The sequence below is a fragment of the Daktulosphaira vitifoliae genome, unplaced genomic scaffold, assembly GCF_025091365.1.
Source record: "Daktulosphaira vitifoliae isolate Bord-2020 unplaced genomic scaffold, ASM2509136v1 Scaffold_5, whole genome shotgun sequence".
NCBI classification, from domain to species: Eukaryota; Metazoa; Arthropoda; class Insecta; order Hemiptera; family Phylloxeridae; genus Daktulosphaira; species Daktulosphaira vitifoliae.
Genome location: NW_026099576.1, coordinates 13152577 through 13169113, shown reverse-complemented (window position 1 = coordinate 13169113; position 16537 = coordinate 13152577). Strand labels below are relative to the sequence as shown.

The window sequence follows — 16537 nt, the reverse complement described above, 5'->3', positions numbered from 1 at the left end:
ATTTGTAAGTACCACTTACATTAAAAAATAATCAACTTTATATATATATTGAAAAATAATGAATGTGAAGAAATACTATGTATCAAACTAATATAAATTTCCCTGCTAACTTAAAGACTTCATATTCTATTTTAATATCAAATTAAACTTTTATTAATAAAGTTGAGATTTAATTGATTTATATTGGGTACGTCTAATATTTTATTTTATATAAAAAGAATTAATCACTTGTGGCCAATATTATTTAAAATTAAAAATAATTTAATTATTTGGGATCTTGGCCAACTAAAAAAAACATTAAACTTTGATTAAACTGGTAAAATGTGACAATCGATTAGGTGATAAAGACACCAGGAGTATATAAGAGGGTATTTTTTGGTTGGGGTGTTAGTGTTTGGTGTTGATAGTAGTAACATGGATAATGAAATATGGGAAAAGTAAAACTTAAGGATAGAAAAGGTTTTTTGAGATAAATATTTTTTACTTGTAAATTAATATTTTAACNTTATTTTATATAAAAAGAATTAATCACTTGTGGCCAATATTATTTAAAATTAAAAATAATTTAATTATTTGGGATCTTGGCCAACTAAAAAAAACATTAAACTTTGATTAAACTGGTAAAATGTGACAATCGATTAGGTGATAAGGACACCAGTACACCAGTACAAGAGTACAATCTGGTAGACCGCACGTCAGTAATTATGTCATTTATTTACACGTTGGTAGTTATAATTTTTTAATTTAAAATATTTTATTTTAGATATGATTTAAAAATAAATAAATATGAGGATTTGTCCGCTTTGCGAATATATTATTTTCAATATAGATTGATGCTTCATATTTAAATGAAAAAGGTATATTACCATTAAATTCGAATACAATTACAAAAGTTTCAATATTTATTGATCTCATATCTCAATATTCTACAAATGGTATATAAAAAATCATATTTTATTAAAAAAAAAATTCACACATGAATAGATTAAAAATTTTACTTATTACTAAAACTTAACAATTAAATACACATATCATAAAATTTATTTAAACTTTAATAACAATCTTACAAATATAAATTAAGCATACTAAAATTTTATAACAATTAAAGTCACAACGAATACAAGTATATGTTAATTTGTATTTTTTAGGTATCGCACTAACCTTAAATAATCTGAATGTTTTTGTTTTTCAATCAGGAACTTTGATAGTTAACAAAATTAACAATGGTACGCGTATTATTTGGTTTCCTCTTAACTCAATTGTGTTACTTTGGAGTACATACTATTGGGCCCCTAAAAAAAATAATACAACAAAATAATGTTTACAATATCATGACTGGTTATAAACGTCTTAATAAGTTAAAGTTAAGTTAAACTTTTAGCTTAAGAGAAATAATGAGATACTACGTTAACTTAATATCTCTTTTGTTCATTTAACATCTAATTAACGTATATTTTAGTTAAATATCTCTATTTTAATAAAATTCTAATTATTTTAAAACAATTTTTTTTTTGACAGATCAACAAAGTTTTGTAAAATTATTTCTATTTAAATTATTATTATTGTTGTCTTCAAAACGCGTACATAGATTTTCTGAAATTATTAGGAGAAAAAAAGAATACAATTTTTTTACATAGTTAACAGAAATAGCTTTTTAACTGCATTATCTCAAGAAATAATAGATTAAAATAATTTTTATTCAATTTTTTTTGGAATACATTTTATTTCATAAGTCTTGAGATGTGTTCAAATTGTANAAAATAATAAATGTGAAGAAATACTATGTATCAAACTAATATAAATTTCCCTGCTAACTTAATGACTTCATATTCTATTTTAATATCAAATTAAACTTTTATTAAAAAAGTTGAGATTTAATTGATTTATATTGGGTTCATCTAATATTTTATTTTATATAAAAAGAATTAATCACTTGTGGCCAATATTATTTAAAATTAAAAATAATTTAATTATTTGGGATCTTGGCCAACTAAAAAAAACATTAAACTTTGATTAAACTGGTAAAATGTGACAATCGATTAGGTGATAAGGACACCAGTACACCAGTACAAGAGTACAATCTGGTAGACCGCACGTCAGTAATTATGTCATTTATTTACACGTTGGTAGTTATAATTTTTTAATTTAAAATATTTTATTTTAGATATGATTTAAAAATAAATAAATATGAGGATTTGTCCGCTTTGCGAATATATTATTTTCAATATAGATTGATGCTTCATATTTAAATGAAAAAGGTATATTACCATTAAATTCGAATACAATTACAAAAGTTTCAATATTTATTGATCTCATATCTCAATATTCTACAAATGGTATATAAAAAATCATATTTTATTAAAAAAAAAATTCACACATGAATAGATTAAAAATTTTACTTATTACTAAAACTTAACAATTAAATACACATATCATAAAATTTATTTAAACTTTAATAACAATCTTACAAATATAAATTAAGCATACTAAAATTTTATAACAATTAAAGTCACAACGAATACAAGTATATGTTAATTTGTATTTTTTAGGTATCGCACTAACCTTAAATAATCTGAATGTTTTTGTTTTTCAATCAGGAACTTTGATAGTTAACAAAATTAACAATGGTACGCGTATTATTTGGTTTCCTCTTAACTCAATTGTGTTACTTTGGAGTACATACTATTGGGCCCCTAAAAAAAATAATACAACAAAATAATGTTTACAATATCATGACTGGTTATAAACGTCTTAATAAGTTAAAGTTAAGTTAAACTTTTAGCTTAAGAGAAATAATGAGATACTACGTTAACTTAATATCTCTTTTGTTCATTTAACATCTAATTAACGTATATTTTAGTTAAATATCTCTATTTTAATAAAATTCTAATTATTTTAAAACAAATTTTTTTTTTTGACAGATCAACAAAGTTTTGAAAAATTATTATTATTTAAATTATTATTATTGTTGTCTTCAAAACGCGTACATAGATTTTCTGAAATTATTTAGGAGAAAAAAAGAATAAAATTTTTTTACATAGCTAACAGTAGAAATAGCTTTTTAATTGCATTATCTCAAGAAATAATAGATTAAAATAATTTCTATTCTATTTTTTTTGGAATACATTTTATTTCATAAGTCTTGAGATGTGTTCAAATGTTAATATGTATATCTTAAAATAAAATCTCAAATTGTTGAGTTACGTTGTGAATGTATGGTGTAATTTTAGTTAACATAAAAATAAATACATTTCTGGAATATAAAATAACAATATAAAATTATACCATAATTATTTTTTACGTTTGAAAAATCATGTGTTATTTATATAAAAAAAAGGCTTTGAAAGAGAAATATTTGACCCGTTAAAAAATGTTATTATTCTATGATTATGATATCTTTGCAAATCTGCTAGTACTGATAATAAACTCAACTAGTTAAGTTTATCTTTGNATAACAATATTTAGTTTTCTACGATTTCAAGAAAGTTTGTAGTGTTATTTATACAAAAACAATCCAAAGAATAATATTTGAATATTTTATAATTGGAACAAACTTTTCAAGAATTCTTAAAAAGTATACAAGACAAAAATGACATGATATCAAAATATAATTTCGCTCAAATGTTTTATCAATTAGCAAAGTATACAGCAATTGTTCCAACTAAATGCAAAACAAGTAATATGACAGTTGATATATTCTGTGTAACGTAAGTTTAAAGTGTTAAGAAAAAGCACTACGTTCGGGAATACATTTTTACATGCAAATATTCCCATAAAATACAATAGCAATTTACATGAAACAACAAAGATTGTTTGAGGAAAGAAAAAAAGTTTGTTTTATGCTTACCGTCTTTGAAAAACAATGTAAGTTGCTATGGGATTTGTATGTGAAAAAAAATAATCGAATTTTACCAATATACTTTTTGTTCATTTTAACAAAGAAATATAATTTTTCAAGTTTTCGACGTATAGCATGCTTTATTATGCATCTGAATATTATCAAATTGAAATACTTTCCCTAATGTAAAAGTGACATATTACCTATTGATTACTTACTGTTATTGGATTAAGCAAAAGTTTTACTCGTTTCCTTTATCGAAAAATCACCAAAAAAATATTGTTTTTAAAATTCTTATTAGTTTATTTTTTTCAATAATATTTATTATACTTTTTTGGAAAATATTGATGCATCTAAATGTATTGAACCATAACGACCAAGAAAAATACCACATTTAATGCTTTTTTCAGCGAGTGTTCAAAATATTACATCAAAATAAGGAACAAATATATAATATCTCATGATACAAAAATTAATAACACCTTGAAACGGTATATTTTATAAAAAAACATTTTAAATAAGATAGGTTCAATAGAAAGATTTTTTTTAACTATTTACATTATTTAATTAGCATAAGGGACCTGTCTGGCCTAGTGGGTAAAAACGTATGTTTTAGCGGACGGGGTCCCGGGCTCGATCCCCAGGGTATCAATCAGATATTTTTTACGATCTACTCATTGGTAGTGTCTGGTTTCTGGTGCAGGTCGGCCATAATACCCGTCCCGTCCATCACTGGCCTATCCAAGAACTATCTTTGACACCCTAACATGTGAAAGAGAGCCACTACTCTCTGTAGCATGTTAATTACTTAATTAGCATTTATAAAATTAATGTAAGAACAATTTATGCTTTGCTATACTAAAAAATTTTTGGCCGATTAAAAATAGTATTGCTATGTTCAAATTTATTCATGACTTAAATTCAGGTAAAGCATCGGGTCTATACACTTATTTTGTAATGTAATATTCCTTAATTTTTTGGAATGATATTTGAAATACTTTCTTTCAAAACATGTAATTAAATATATGTCAACCAATTTAGTTTTTGTTTTCTCTGATTCACGGTTTAACACAGTTAAATGTTGAAAAAATGAAAAATATTTTTAATCTCTTTTATGTTATCGAAGCAAGTAATATATTTTTATAAGAAATGTAATTAATTTAGAGAAAACAGATACATGCTGTACCGACGAGATACCAAGAAAATCTCGATGGCCGCTTTGAAGATATAGCGATAAAATAAATATTAGCCTATATAATTATTTCTTTTAGAATAGACTTTTAAAATTAAGTTACAGACTGAAAAATATAATTATACCGTTAAGGTTCGATTTTATCGAATTTTATCAGTTTATTGACTAATAAAAATATAATAACTTGGTTACCCAAAATTTTTCAATCCGGTCTTGATAATGCATAAATTATGTGCACATTATTTTTAATAATAATTTTCTACTAGAAAATTGTTCGCTTCTAAAGCAAATAAACTAATGTTTAAAGATTAATTATTTAATATTATGAACTATGGAATATTATTTTTGGTGAACGTTTGTATTTTTGTAATAAATTTGTCAATACTTTCATGATATATTATTTTATTTTTAAGTGAGACTACACGTGGGTATCCAAAATCAGTAAACACTATTATTTTATAACTCAGTGCTATTCAGAAATATTTATCCATTTTAGTGTCGCGCATTAAGTATAATTTCAGGGTAAATAAAGTTTATAATATACATAAGTACAAACTTACCGTAAAATATTAACATATTTAAATTATTGCAACATTATCTATTCCCAAAACAGTTACTACAGTATTGTACACTAATATTAATTTAACAGTGATGATACACCATAGCATTATTTTTTTAAATGAAAAGCAATGTCCATATTAATAATACCAATGTTAGTTGTTTTGAACATCAAATTTATTTTAATACAAAAGATTCTGTATTAGCTAAATGTATATACAGCCAGGTATATATGGAATGTTCAGTAAGTAAGGAAATTGGTATCTATTGTTCTCATTGTTTGTAACAATTGACTTGTTTCCTTACTTACTGAACCGTCTGTATATTAAGTTGTGATATGCTTAGCTTTCAATTGTATTATACTCGAAATTTAAACTAAAATATGACTACAAGATCGTTACTAAAAAAATTGAAAATATTTTCAGTATATTTTATTAAATTTTATTTATCTTTTATTCGAGGAAATACTAATTATATAAGTTAAATTTATTAAGTTGTATTAGATTATTTATTTTAATTCTATAGCCATAATTATGTCAGAATATTAAGCATAATTTATAAAAATATTTTGTATTTTTTCTTATTAATGAGACTCAACATTTTTAAGTAATAATTATGAAAAAATGGTATTGATTTTTATTTTTTTTTAGAAACCTAAAACAGTGTAATCAGATTCGATATTTTTTTATACATAAACAAATATATATATACAGAGTGATTGATTTATTATTAAGTAGTTTGAGTTTTTCTTTCATAGATTATAAAAAGTTATAACAATTTTTAAGTTTACCAATTTAAGAGTACCAATTAATTTTTATTAAATGGCAACAAAAATCCTTGTCTTATTTATATAATAAAAAAATAATCTAACTAAAAAAACGACAGGTCAATACCAATTTTTGAACCAGTATTTTAAAAGTTTTAAACTCCTTATAAATAGAGAATTAAATACTTCTAAACAAATACAAAAATGTTATTTTAAATATTATTATTATTTATGAAAAAACTAGTGGTCAATGATAAATTAATCATCTTGTATATGATAGGGAAATCTAATAAATTTAATAAAGTAATTTATTTAAATATCTAGAATTCTAAATTTTTATGATCACATAATACTTAATAATAATAGATTTTTTAAATATAATTCAGTAGTCATAAAACCATTTTAAGTGTAGATGACTAGTAATTTTTTTTTATTATATCATATCTTTTAATAAGAATTTAAAAAATGCTTTATCTACTCTGCACTATGACTATAGACGAAAATTACGAAATTAATTAGTATAACTAGTGATATACAGTCAAATCAAATAAGAACACATCAATAAAAATGTAAAGCAATATTTATGTGGTTAATGTAATGATGATTATTAAAAGAATTATTATTATATTATGTAATAAAATAATTTCACTATAATATCTATATTTTTCAAACGTTTTAAACGTGATTTAAAACATTTTTTAACCCTGAATATTCCAGTCGTCAAATGCGTGTCTGATCAGTTAGTTATGAAGTTATTCTAAAAATTACCATTACTTTAATTTGTGTGACTTTTTTGTGGATAGATAGATTTTAAATAACACATATAAATGTGATATTGTTTACGGTAAAAAAAATAACATAATAATATAAGTTTAATCAATAATAATTAGTTACTAATAAATTTTTTACAAGAATTTAATATCAGTCATATTTTATAATAATGAATAACATATTAAATTTATTATATTAAAAACAAGTTTTTCATATCAACTTATGAATTAAAAATTTTTAATTTATCTCTCTTTTAAATATTAATTTTTATGAAAATGATATTAATTAAACGATAAATAGAATAAATTAGTCAAAGAGTTTTTTCATAACGTAAAACAATTGATTAAATAAATGAATTTGTGATAAATATTAATGATGAGATTGAATAATTATATTTTTATAAGTATATATTTTACAGTTAACCTTTTCTCTATTTGGACTCGATCAATTTATCCCATTTGTATTCTTTATAGTCCATTTGTTTCTTTTATTATAATATAATGATGATTTATTGTTTTTTATTGATTAATTTAAACTAAAAATATTAAAAATTTTTAACTCAAAAAGCCACAAAAAAAAAAAAATATATATATATATATACTAAAAAAAATATATTTTAGAACAAAGTTATCATCATCAGAACAGAACGCATATTGTTTAGACATTAGCTTTTCTATGAAAAAAAAGATCTCGTTTTTAAGAAAAATATGACATGAAGCTTACAAAATTAATTTTTTTTCATAGTTAATTCGTATAAATATACAATATTTTGTAGCATTCATATTCTAACTTGTACCTTAAAATATTGAAAACTTAAAAATTTTAATGACAAATTTTGGACTACGCTTGACCTATTTTTAAATTTTTTTGATATTTTTTTAACGTAAAAAATTTTCTAGTAGTTTTAATTAATGGTTTACGGGATTTTTAGGATTAGAACGATCAACACAATAGAAACTTCTGTTACTGATTGAATCAAGATTAGTCGGGAAGAAAGCCAAAGTACGCGATCAACATACACAAACTATGTAACGGATAATATTAAGTGTAGGTATTATAATGCTTAATAGAAAAGGGTAGATTGGATTTTACCTGATGATATTTAGTTTTATAATTTTTAAAATTAAATTATTTAATTATATACTATAATTATAATTAGTTCATTATTAGTTCAAGAAATTTTAGTTTGTCTCGCTTTTGGTGAGAAAATAAAACAAATTATTAAGAGTTATTTTCTTCATTTCCGTGCCCATCTACTCATATTGATTATTAAACTAACTTGGTTACCATATTAATATTTAATGTTGGTTATTTAAGGATAATTATATTCAACAAATAAGTGCGTGCAACGTGCAAATAGTGATCAGTAGCTAACCTGACGTACCGAGACCGTTGTTGCCGTATAAGAGTTGGCTCTATTTCTAAAAAACGTAAACTGCCATCGTCTCTTGATCTGTGCTATCACCTATAAGAAATTTAATTAGTTAAAATAAATGTCTAAAAAAAATAAACGGAAAAACTCCTAGTTAGTTATATAAATTTTCGTTTATTAAAATAACTTATTATAAAAATATATTATTATAATAGTAAAATGTTGTATATTATGTGAAAATGTACAGATGGAATAATATATTTATACATATTTTACGTAAGTTCATCTACCTGCATCATGCAAAACAGTGAAAATATAAGGAATTCAGGTCAATTGACCTATAGTTATAAATGCTTAAAGGTAACTGACATTCTAAATATGCGATCCAAATAGGAAATTGCGTGATACACAAGCTGAAATATGAGCAAAATATTTAAAAAATCTGAATATATTTAATATTATAGTTTTAAAATTATAATATGCAACATTGTATGACAAAATGTAACTACCAATGAAATATAAAAAAAAAACAACAAAAATGAATGGATCAAACATATTTTTCTTGTCGCTTACCATATTTTAAATTTGTTTGATGTTATAACAATTTTTCTGTACACTTTTGTGTCCAGGAATTGGTTAATCATACATATAATACAATTTAACTTAGAAGTAAATGAGTTGAAATTAAAATTGAGTTATCTCTAATATATAGTTGCACATGTAACATTTAAATTTATTAGTTTTAATTATAATATTTTTGTATGGCTATCGTAGCCATAAATAATCATTATTAGTATAGTATAACTATATAACTAAACTGACAGATTTATGTATGTGTATTTTGTTATTTAAAATGATAAATCTTTAAAATTGATAAATTGACTCACTTCTCCATTTAGGAAGCAGAATAATGTTGCCACACATAGCCCCTAAATAAAAAAAATAAAGTTTATTAAAAACTGAGCACGATTTTTGTGCGATAAGCCGTTCATTCGTGTTTTTTGTTCATAAACTATTTGTAGTATAAATTTCCTTTCTGTGAAATAAGCAAAATCACGACAAACGTGGTAAAATTACAAATTCAATTCACACACTTTGTAAACATAATAAAGTATTTTTTTGAGGGGATAGTTTAACATTGCTATTATGAAGAAAAAACTTGTCTTATTAATCATGATAATAATGTATATTTAAGTTGGTTTTTTTAGTCTTATGCAAAAGGTATAGTTTGCTTATACCCCTAGAATATTATAACCTGAAATACACGTCAAGTAAAGCTGCTAGTTTATCACCAACTTAGCTTAAAACTTACACGTTTTTTGTCTTAGTTTGCAGATAAGAAAATTTTAACATAAATTTGGTTTAACCCTCGGGTTTAGTGTTTAATAAAATTACAAATAAGTCGAAAAGTTTAAAGTAGGTGAGATGAATAAACTTTAAAGACTTCGTAAAAATATGCAAGTGTAAGATTGTACTTATATATCATTTTGAAATCATAGTTTAAACTAGTTAATAGTAACTAGTTTATAGTTGAACTTCTAAATTTAAAAATAGAAGATTTTAACTTGTTAAGTACAACTGGATAATACATATTTTTAAATAATACATACTTGAAACGATGATGTAACGGCTGATATAATTTCATAATAACGTTCCCAAGGATGGTGTTTTTCAGGTCGGAAAGGCATTAACAAATAATAAAGACCTAACAGTGGCATTAGTAATAATGTAGCTCTGAACGATTGAAGCATTGCCCGTGATGGTGTGCTATTAGATAAGTGTGATGGACCAGCTTGTAACTTGACCCAGAGTACTCTGACGATATTAAACAGAAACAACACGTTTATAGGAAGGCAAAAAATGACTGGCATCACCAAAACAGACCAGTAAGCTTCATTCATCCAACATCTATAATTTAATATAATAAGTAAGTAATAGAATAAGTATAAAACTATTATTATGGGCTATTTTCAAGAATTTAAAAAGTATGACGAATAAAAAAAAGTATGAAAATTATAAAATTTAAACTATTGGATAAATTATTTTTAGATATTAATTGAATCATTATCTATTCTACTAACTAGTAAATATTAAAAAAAAGTTTGTTTAAAGTTATAAGGTAATACACAGTAAGTGACGTGAATAAAGGAATGTGATGAATGTGGCTGTATTAAATATTAAATAATTTAAAGAAGCTTATATAACTAAAGAGAGCCTTACTAACATTTTAGGATACTATTTTTATTTTTTATTTTTACTAAATAGAATGGCGCACCGATTCATTGAAAGTTTTGATAATGATAAAAATGTTTAGGTATGCATTTTGGATATTTTATAACCAAAATTGTAATACTTCAGTGTAAAATTAACATATATATTAAAAACTAGGCTCCAACTAATCGGGGCTCTACCCTAGACTTTATGGGCCTAACTAGTCTACGGCGTGTTTGACCCTTTAAGACATCTTAACCCTTAGAGAAGTTCACAGAGTCCGGTAGAAGTATACAAATACGCCGGGCACGATAAATGATTTACACAAAAAGTATTACTTGTGACGTAAAAAATTGACCTATCATTATTAGTATTATTTAACACGATAAGTTAATTAAATTAGTTATTGGTGAACATTATATAATAGACTTAGATGGTTATGAGAAGGCATTAAAGCATTAAGGCGAGGAAGAAGAAAATTGGTGAGCATCATATAATTAAGCGTAACTGCCCAGCAATTGGTAATGCGGTGTTATTGTCTAAGTGGTGTTAATTTCGTGGTGAATCAAAACTATTTTTCAACATTAAATTCAGTAATATCGTAATTAAATAGTCCTTAATAATTCAGTCGCACATTCCCCTTTATACTTTTTTTGTTGTACAATCGCTATCAATCGTTCATAACAAATTATCATTGCGATAAGAAAACGCCCAGCTGACCACTACAATACTGTCAATAATTCAACCGGTCCCAGGTGTGTGTCAACTATGCATGCACTGATGTCGGCATTGTTTCCACTTCCGGTTCATGTGTGTCATCGCCGTCAAGTGGTCTGGCCGTTTTGTTCAAATGTGTCTTTGGCCTGGTCGTCGAATTTTTAACTCCAACCATCTAAGTCTCGTTGTTCATTTTGTACTCTTGCATTTCATGGCTACCTTACTCTTACTTTTGACCCAGGCGAACGAGCCATGGGTGAAGACTTGGTTGGCTGCGGCTTGGACAGCATTGTGTTATGATTGTGGTAACTTTTGTAAAACATCCCTTTCTTTCTTTCGTCCATTTAAGTTTCCTATAGTCGTGCATTGTCACGAGGTTTTCTTTGAACATGAGCCGTCATTAAATTAATATACTTTCATTATTTTTATATGATTATTCTATTCTATCCTATTTTTCTGACATCTTTTGATCATTGGCTATTCGTAAATTGTCTATTGTAAAATATCATTTTCTTTAGTATGTTAATTATTTTTGTCATGTCGAGTGTCAAAAAACCTTACATGTAGACGTGCTTAGCAGTCTCAAGACCCGGTTTAAAAGGCCTACATCCATTTTGACCGATGACAAATTGTCTGTTTGAGCATTATTGCAATGATAATCATTTTATTATATTCAATATTACAAAATACGCTCCTAGCCCTTGGTCCAATAGAACATGGTCAATACAGCATTGTCAGAGATTATTTTCTCCCTCATTTTCTATTTATTTTATTTGTTCTGTAGATCAGTAAATAATTTGTAATAATTTTAACCATGACTTGAAATATGTTATATAAAAGAATTTGAATCTTCATTTTATTTTGAACATTTATAATTTGTGACTGACATTATTTTATTGTACTTCAGGCATAATTATTTGATTTAAATTTGTTATTAGTTATTTTCATTGTATTAAATAGAACATCACCGCCCATACCTCTAGTCTACCAGTTTTTTATTTTATTTTCCCCTAGAGTTAAGATAAAAAACTTAGTAATTTGAACAATAGTACAATCTTCAAACATTTTATGTCATTTAAAATTGAAATTCCACTATACTTCCGGTCTGGTAGAACCTCGGTTAGTGGTGGATCCAACATTGTTTGGTTTATGTGCGTTTAGCGGTAAAAGCCTTACAGCTAGAAGCCGGTGAACGTCACATACTTCAAAATTAGTATAACAAATGTAGGATAAACATTTAATTGTTAAAATTAGTAAAATCTAAAAAGAGCCAATAGCAAAATGTAATAAGTATACGTTTTGTGCCGAGGTTATCGCAATAATGTAATAATATTTATATTTTAACACTATCTTTGGAATCAACAAATATTAATAATATTGTGTTATGATGTTACCATCGGTTTCTGTTACTATCTATTATTTGTGGTTATAATATAGAATTTCAAATAAATATAAGTAAATTTGAAATTTGTATAAATGTATTCTAATACATCAATACAAATATTCATTAGCATCTATTATTAGATGCTAATGAAACTAGTATTTTTGCTAATAAATGTTTATATGATATACCAATGAAATTTAAGAAAAATAAGTGTATAACACTGTCCTATTTTATGACTAAAAATAAAATAAAAATATGTACTAAAAGTATACTTAATAATACCATATGAATTATTGTTAACACAACAGGTATGCAAAAGATAACTTTATAATCACTAAAATACTTTCTATGTTAACTAAAAACAAAATAATTTTGTTTATATTTTTGTGTGTGATTATATATACTTAATATAAGTGCGTACAAACTCAATTATTGCGATGCGCACATACAAAATTATATTCAAATAAAAACTATGCCTGTTGACTTAAAAAAAATAACGCTCTCGGAGTACAAAAAAAAAATAATTTTATTAGCGCGAATAATTTTCAAATATTGTTGCCAAGCTCTTTCATTAAAAAATTTTCTTACAATTGGCCTTTTATGTTTTTCGTATTGAGACCAAATTAGTATACTTCGCCACTGTAGAAAATACAAAGTTGTTATGTTAAACTTGTATGGCACAAGCGACCAATAATGTAGTAAACACACGATAAGTGTCAATAGTATGTACACACTACCAGTTGTAACTCACCGGTTCGTGTGATAAACAACATAAGTGATAAACAACACAAGATAGTTTATGGTTGAGTGATCTACACATTTCCAACGATAATTAACGAAAATATATTAATCTTATTATGTGTCATCAATGGTCATGTTAATGAATCACGTTAAAAAAACATGAACAAATATGCACATGTCTAACAAATTCACCCCTGAACCAAATAAAAATTGAACCATTATGGAAACACCGACTATTTTCATATAGTCTCTTGTGGAATTGTGGTCAAAAATTAAATGATTATTACTAATACATTTACGTGCTACACAATACACAATAAATATATTAATACATTTAATATATTTTTTTATTTTAACAATAATTAGTTATTTTGTGAGCAAATTATAAAAAAATTTTCTTTTTAAAAATAAATAGTTCTTCAAAGGTATTTTAATATAATTATTATATTATTAAATGTTCATATTATTTAATACTATATTAAATTATTATTGGACACTTCAATTGTTGTCATAATAACAGGCCGTATTCTAGATTACTATAAGGTTATTACTTTAAACTCAACAATGTATATCGTATTTGTATACGAAATATATAAAAAGGTTTTAAGTATATAACTCAAAAATATTTTCTATTACTATAATGAAGGGGAATAAGATACTACAAAATAAGATACAACTAAACTTTTAACTCAATATGAAATCTATCATCTAGATTGAAGTAAATCATAGCTTAGATAAACCTAAGCCGACTTTGAGAGAGGAAACGTTATATTCGTTTCTTGTAAATCGTAGTAAAGTTTTAAAAATATTAATGATATTAGTTTTTTGCTACAGAATTATTTTTAATTTCAACAGATAATCTTTTATTTCTGATTTCCGGTAACCACTAACTATAAAAGAAAATTATTAAAAACAATAAAAACTTAATATATAAAAACCTTAACAATTATAGAATCCTAATAATTATTTTTGATATTGCCATCAGAGTTGCATTAATCATTGTTAATAAAACAAAATGAATAATTATACTTACTCGGACGTTTGCATGTGGACTATTCGTAGTGTTGCATAAACTGATATAATGACCATCGGAGCGGACCAGGCCAATTTCCACAGCCATCTGACTAACGTATCTTCAGCGGTAAAAGCGTATGCCAGCAAAGTGTGTAAATAAAAACCTTCTGCAAACATCCACGCGTAATTTGTAAGTAGAAAATAATGAGTTACTACGTGAAGCACTTGACACCACCACTGTAAAATAAGTTTATCTATATTATCTACATTTTATCCAAACAACTTATATAAGTGTTAAACCAATATAATTATTGTATCTTCTTTGAAATTAATAACGGCTTTATTTGTATATCGAGTTTCAAATTGAAATTGTTTTCTTCTTAATGAACATTTTTATATACAACTCTTCTTTTTTAAAGACATTTTTAATTACTTTACTATATAAATTTATTTTAAAACGCATTATAAAAAAAAAGTTAGTTTATGAAGAAGTAAGTATCTTATTATAAGTCTTATTTACATTTACATAATTTTTCTTTAAAAAATACATAAAATAGGCAAATGTATTTGTATAAAAGGACATTTGCGTGCTTTCTATTTAATGAAAAATTAATTAAACTAGCTGTTTAAATTTTTAAAATCTTCTAAAGTGCACTTTAATACAAAATAAACAAATGTGGGTTTCCTCAATAAACTTTTGTGCATATAAAAATGAAAGTAGTTTATTCTTTATTCAACAGTTATATTTTTATGTTGGTAAAAATAAAACCCTAAACAATCAATACCTATCGTAATGGGAATATAAAATGACTTTTTATGTCATATTGGCATGATAATTGGAACATTAGACGAATTGGCATCGAAATTAGACGTCCTTAATGTGAAAATTCCTTTTTTCTAAAAATGATTGATGCTCATAAATATAAAACTGTACATCATGCGTATATATTTGTTAATGTTATTCAACACATAGAAGTGTAATATTGGGAAGAGCAATTGTCAATATCTAATTTATTTCATTTATATTTTTTTAAAATTAAATTGCAAAATGATGAACTAAAATTAATGAGACCATAATTTTCTAATAAAACGTTAATACTTTTTTTTTCATTAAAATTATTCATAGATGCTTTGAATTATTTTAGAATAGTTAAATTTTGATCTTATAATGTTGTATTGGATTACTTAAGTTATGTTTATCATGTGTTTTCTATTAAACATATAGGATAATAACACTCGACTACAATACGGGGTTAGATTATACATTGTAAGTGTAAAAAAAATATGTAATTGCGGTAGTAAAACGTTATTTGAATATTTAAAACTGTGAAATTGATGGAAAAAACTGTATTATAAACTGGCAAGTTAAACGTTTATAGAATACATAAACAGCGTAAAAGGGCTAACTAGAAAGGGTTTATATTAAGTTTAGTAAACAATAAAAATAATCGTACACGATGGATTTTTATTTTGAAACGTGTGTAAAACAGTAAGTGTGTCACAACTACTTTACAATTTTTATAATACTATATACATAAATAGACTTATCTATGTATATCTTTAATATCAGTAGAATGCATTTTATTATCATTAAAAAGTTTTAATCAAAATATTTCTTATTAGTATATAAAATTATTAAGGGAATATTCAATGTCTCCTTTCATGTAGGCTATCTCAAACTCAGTTTTGAGACGCTTACAGTAAATCTCGTCATCTTCGTTGTACACAATTAAAATTTATGCACAAGAAGATAGTGTAAATAAAACATACCTCATTATTTAGAACAACTGTAGGATGTTCGATGACTAAGTTGTACCACAGCAACCACAGTAAATTATTACTAGCAAATGATGCAAACATATGAGTGTGTAGTGTATTACGTGCACACCTTAATGACCTGGAAAATATAAAAAACTAAATAAAAGTTAAGTTAAGATTTTTTGTTCATTTTAGCTTCGATGCGAAGCTGGAGA

At 24.8% G+C, this 16537-nt stretch overlaps 2 protein-coding genes across 3 annotated transcripts in view; both read right to left on the bottom strand.

The window, feature by feature from the left end:
* LOC126908633 (aldo-keto reductase family 1 member A1-like) overlaps positions 1-16537 on the bottom strand; it is an 83758-nt gene that overhangs the window by 54034 nt on the left and 13187 nt on the right. The gene's annotated exons all lie outside the window — the stretch shown is intronic.
* LOC126908640 (calcitonin gene-related peptide type 1 receptor-like) lies at positions 2337-16496 on the bottom strand. The gene is made up of 6 exons (XM_050690899.1): positions 16335-16496; positions 14584-14801; positions 10108-10405; positions 9385-9426; positions 8501-8590; positions 2337-2693 (listed from the first exon to the last, which is right to left on the bottom strand). The coding sequence occupies exons 1-6, from the start codon at positions 16422-16424 to the stop codon at positions 2652-2654; spliced, it is 780 nt and encodes a 259-aa protein (XP_050546856.1). The 5' UTR covers positions 16425-16496; the 3' UTR covers positions 2337-2651.